A 5,677-nucleotide genomic window follows, 5' to 3' on the forward strand; every position below is an offset into this window, starting at 1 on the left:
TAGTATCGCCGATAGTTAATGTAATCAGTAAGTCAATTACTCCTAAACACCTATTTAAGCTTCAAAAATTGGCATTACTGGACAAAAAAATCACATATTCAACTAACTGTAGTATGGTATCTTTACGTAGGTCACAAAATTTCTGTATTGGTAGTCTGCACATTAGATTTCTCTATTTTGGAAGAAATGTTATTTACTGATCTTTGGCTTTAGGGATTGCTATAGCAACTATTAATTTAGTATTCCATAGATTAATAGACGCTCTTTCGGACCTGTGTTCGATTTTATCTTCTATTACAAGTATAATAGTCTGACAAAAAGAATTCAGGTTTTGAACAGGCATAACATATATTATTTGGAAGTAGATTTCACTCATACAACCATAAATACCTTGCATTTTTTCAAGAAAGTATGTGTATCTCTCATCATAATAACTTTGGTCAGTTTTTTGTGTATGTTTTGATACTACTTCTATGTGAACCTTATATTGTTGGAGTTCGGGGAGAGTAGTAAGCCAGCATTCCCAAATAACAAGGATGTTCTAATGCTGTAGATTAGCATCTATTAAATTGTACATGTGTACATATTGGTACACCTATAATATAGGTGTACATTGTTGTACATATGTGACATATTGGTACACCTATAATATAGGTGTACATAGTTGTACACCTGTTGATTTAATGTGGACATGGTTGTACACCTATTGATCGTTAATGTGCTCATGATTTTACACCCGTTTATTGTTAATGAGTGCACATGTTGATTCTTAGATTATATATGTTATCTTGATTCTTAGTCGTATGTTTAACTTTACTGGTTTTGGATTACTGACTGACGCATAAACATTGCGGTTCTGGTATCAATATTATGGGATTCAAATACTCAGCAACCAAGCGAGGGAAGGTGGGATTTGTTGCGAAAAATTATCATGCATGGTCCCACCGACAGGTATGCAGTTCCCATCGCAGGTATCCGTTTTTCCTACTGATGGTTCACAAATAAACATGTAAAGAATCTGTAATTGTTTCCCTTAAAGTTAATTTGTTCGGTATCCAAAATGTTTAGTTTTTCCTATTTTTTAACGGTGGTAGTTTATTTCTACTATTCCTAGATGACTAGATCTTCTCTCATTGATTTCCACATACGTTGGACTGGACGTCGAGAGTAACACTTTAAAGCAAATTAATGGGTTAAGTTTTTCACTGACAGTACTCCTCTGTTTTATCCCATTCGTGAAGAATTGTGGACCATGTAATTTTAGCTTGTAAGAGGAATAGTTTTATTGGCGAATGTGTATTCAAGTTCATTCAGCAGTTGTCATGTTTAAATTTTTAGTTCCACCAAAATTTAACTTAATGAGATTGAAAGTAGGCATGGTTCTTCCAGTGGGTGCTTCAGGCCTTAGGCGGTTGGGAAGGTGAACTTGATTACTGTCACCAGCTTCTTGAAGACGATATTTTTAATAATTCGGCTTGGAATCAGGTAAGAGACAGTTTCTTCTTGAACTTTTATCTACTTTCTTTTAGAGACTGCATTAAATGCAGATCAGAAACATCCAACTTCATCAGTACATGCTGCAAAGTCCTCAATCGACATATACATACTGGGTTCAATTGCTAATACAATCTTCTTCTTCTTCTTTTTTTAGTGGACACTCCAGAGATATTTCGTAGTGACAAGATATCCTCTCTTTGGAGGCCTTCAAACAATGAGCATAAGGTTGTCAGTGACGGGATTCAAGCTCTTATTTTTGCAACTTTAGCCACTATGGTAAGTTCATATTGATTCTTAACGTGTACATTATTGTACACCTATTGATTGCTAATGTGTACATAGTTGTACACCTGATTGCTAATGTGTACATAGTTATGCACATATTGATTCTTTTTGAAGTTAACCATAGTTTTGTATGAAGAATTTGATCTGGTTTTCAATATATGATTACAATCCAAAATTGGACTTCATATTCGAGATCGATGCATCTTAGTCTCTATTACCAATCAAAAAAAACTTAATTTCATCTATTTTTAATTTCGATCTCATCTGAATAAATATATGCTTTTTGGAATGTCTTGGCATTTCTTATTTCCTATCAGATATTAGGCTTCCAAAATAAGAGTTAGCTTCGACAGCTGAAGTATAAGTGTACATTGTTGTACACAGGTTACAGAATTACGTGTGTACATAATAGCCCACTCTATAATTCTTAATCATATTTTAGTGAATATCTTTTTTCATTTCTTGGATTTATATGAGTCACTGACTGTTGGTTATGACAAAAGTTAACATATTAGTACACCTGTAATATAAGTGTATATTGTTGTACACATGTGACAGAAATTACATGTGCTTTTAGTAGCCCACATGCCCCACACTAGGACTCTTAATTAAATTTTAGCAAACAATCTTTTTTCGTTTCTGGGTTTGGATTTTTATTCTTTGTAATTTTGTATAAATGAGTGATTCTCTAAAATGAGTAGTGGATGAATTCTCATCTTACAGATGAAGTATTCATTGGAATGTCAAAGTGGTCTTACATGGAGGTGGTAATGAATGGTTTAGACTCCAACGACTCAGTTGATGTTGGTCCAATCTCTGCATTAGTGTTTCAATTCCAGGTATGTAATAGTGTTTGTATATTCAGTATATTCAAATTTTTTGTTTGGTTAGGATCCACCGACATTGGAAATAAGAGACGTGGAGTAGTTGATATTGACCTTTCTGGCAATTCTCCTATTGGGGTGGTACTTTCCCATCCCGGAGATCTGCAAGTAGTTGCTTTCATTTTTCTTTGTTTATATTATTTTTCTTGGATTTTGTTAGATTTTTGTATATGTGTACATACTTTTACTCCAGTGTGTTATGCCATGGATGAAAGTAGATCTAGTCAGTTTTGTGTGAGCATGGACGTTAAGCTTGTTAGATTTTGTAGATGTGTACTTTATTGTACACCGATGCATTATGTGATGGACATATGACATGTATTGTAGTTTTCAATGTTGGATATGTGTCGTTTCTGTAGGTGTACATGTACACTGATGTATTATGTCATACTTGTATACATGTATATGTGCACATGTTGTTAAATGTGTACATAGTAAGGTAAAACAATGTCTTGATTCTTTGTAAGCTTTCTGTAGGAGCATGATACAATAATAGCTTGAGTTTAATTACAACTTTTTCATTTCATCTCGGTGTATGCTTGAGCTTTCCTGATAACAAAATGTTGAAGAACCTTTGGCATACTTATAGCTTTATATGTTCTCAGTTCTTGTTAGTAGTCGTTGTTTCCTGGAAAAGTGTTCACTCTTTATCCAACATGTGTAAATAGTTTTACATATGTTTATTTTTAATGTGTACATAGTCGTACACATGTTGATTGTTTTTGAAGCTGACTATAGTTTTTAAATTATGAAGCCCTTGACTTGACTTTTATGATTATGGTCGAAAATTGGACTTCAATTTCATACATTGGGGGTGACTTATGGGATGGCATAACCTAAATATTGTTTTGTATATGTTTCTTTTCGATGAAATTTACAAAGAACATCTTGACGACATGTATGTAACTGCAGTTTTTCTTTACTATCTGGTTTTTTGTTATTTGTACAAAGTGATGCCTACTTTTTTTGTTTAATATTCGTATTTGTCTGCAGATGCTCAGGTGTTGATAAAATCTAAAATGTTTTCAAATTTCAACAATCAACTTCCTGCAGCTCTGAAAAATTGAAATTTGATAAGCAACTCGTGATGGAGAACTTATGAAAGATAATTACTGAAGCAAATGGTTACCAATTACATCTTATCGCCCCTGAACAAGGATATCGCTGTCTCACTGAATCTTCGTTAATTACTATTAGAGGTCATGCAGAAGTAGCAATTGATGCAGTAGGCATTACTTTAACTCACTGCAGAGGTAGCATTTGATGCAGTAGGCATTACTTTTAACTCACTGCCTATATTCCCTGTCAAACATAGTTGTACACCCTAGCGTAAATCAACATTTTTAAAAAATGAAAATTATATAGTCATATGGGTACTCTTTTTGTTGATCTCGGAAAGTGCTTTCCGAATATATAAAGTTTGTGAATTTTGGATGAGTGGTTCAAAAGATAAATTGGTTTTTAATTATTTTTATATTATTTAAAGTTGATGACATCACTATGAGTCACTTTGGACTAAACTGTAAATATTTGGACTAAATTGTAAACCAGGAAGGTTATTTGTGTATTTTCCATATTTTGAATAATTTTTGGACTAATATGTACCTAGTTGACTCGGCCTGGACTAAATTGTACTTTTTGACGCATTTTTGGACTAAACCATATTTTAGATGGTTAGGCAACACTAGTTGGCTGAGATGGTCGTAATCGGCAGTGGTAGCTAGGAGTTTAGCCTTGACAGACAGAAGATGGAATGGGTGTTGTAGTCCGATATGGATTTCGGTTTTGATGCTTGGGCTGGACTGGGCCTAACTATTGTGCTAGGTTTAGACTCATGCGCAAGATATAAGCTTCAATTGAGGAAAAGAAGCGGAGCGGGTATTGGAGTTCTGTTTTGGAGAGAGGAGGCCGGCTACTGGAGCCGTGAAGGAGAGAAAAAGATATCCGACGACTGGAAGCTGCAGCCAAAGTCAAGGGTTTGAAGTTTCATTTTCTATTCCATTTTGATTAATCGATCTCTCTTGGATATGTTTATGGATTTTGAAAAAGCTATGTTTTGCTAGATTTTTTTAGCTAGGGTTTATTTTGAAATCACATGGAGTTTAAGGCTATTTTGAATTGAATAAAATTGAGAAAAAGACTATTATGAATTGAATAGATTATCTCTTGATTTTTGTTTATTGATTTAATGATGATATGTGTTGCTGCTTCACCGGTTTTGTATACAATAACCTTTTTGCATAATTGTTAGGAACACAAATATATTTGTCTACTTATTTGATATTTCATTTTGGGTTAAATCCTTTGATGAGGTATGCTTAGAATAGCCAGGTATTATTTGTGAACCTAAATTTAGTTTCGTATAATTTTCTCGCTAACGCAATTTGATGGTGCATGCTTAGGTTTAATCCTTTGATGTGCCATGTTTAGGGTGTCCCAGTGATATTTGCGATTCTAATACTGATAATAGGTGATGTCGATAGAACGGATAATAGACAAATATTCAGGAGTTATGTATCATTTTAGTAATTGAATATAAATAGTGGTGGTTACTATAAACCCTGGTTACCGACATTCTCTGCAAATTTACTTTGTTAGTTTAATTTCATTTTATTGTTTCATTTTCAATTCTAAAAATCCAAAAATATCATTGCTGGTTAATCAATTAGAGATAATGATTACAGTATTTCCACCGCTCCTCGTGGGAACGACCCGTACTTTCTTCTGTATACATTGTAGACACCGTGCGGTTGCGGTTATCACATATATGCATCTCCAGATCCTATCACTTCACCTTGATTCAATTCAACAAACCATCACAAGCTCATCAATTATCCCCAGTTCAATTGGAACCCCAACTTCTCTCTGAATTATTACTTCATCACTTGAAACCTGATTCCATATTCAATTCAACTCAATTCCACTCGATCATTCAATACCCATCTCAATTCATCTCACCAGAACATCAATACATCTTCTAAATCTTCTATGAGTCTCTTCTTATGAAACCC

The 5,677-nt window shown here is 33.9% G+C and overlaps 1 protein-coding gene across 1 annotated transcript; it reads left to right on the forward strand.

Annotated features, from left to right (window-relative positions):
* Positions 1-847: 847 nt before the first annotated feature.
* LOC113343483 (protein farnesyltransferase/geranylgeranyltransferase type-1 subunit alpha-like) lies at positions 848-1,765 on the forward strand. Its single transcript, XM_026587649.1, has 3 exons — positions 848-951; positions 1,375-1,485; positions 1,652-1,765. Exons 1-3 carry the CDS (start codon positions 871-873, stop codon positions 1,763-1,765), a joined length of 306 nt encoding a protein of 101 aa, XP_026443434.1. The 5' UTR covers positions 848-870.
* The last annotated feature ends 3,912 nt before the right edge of the window (positions 1,766-5,677 follow it).

This window comes from Papaver somniferum, unplaced genomic scaffold (assembly GCF_003573695.1).
Source record: "Papaver somniferum cultivar HN1 unplaced genomic scaffold, ASM357369v1 unplaced-scaffold_6, whole genome shotgun sequence".
NCBI classification, from domain to species: domain Eukaryota; kingdom Viridiplantae; phylum Streptophyta; class Magnoliopsida; order Ranunculales; family Papaveraceae; genus Papaver; species Papaver somniferum.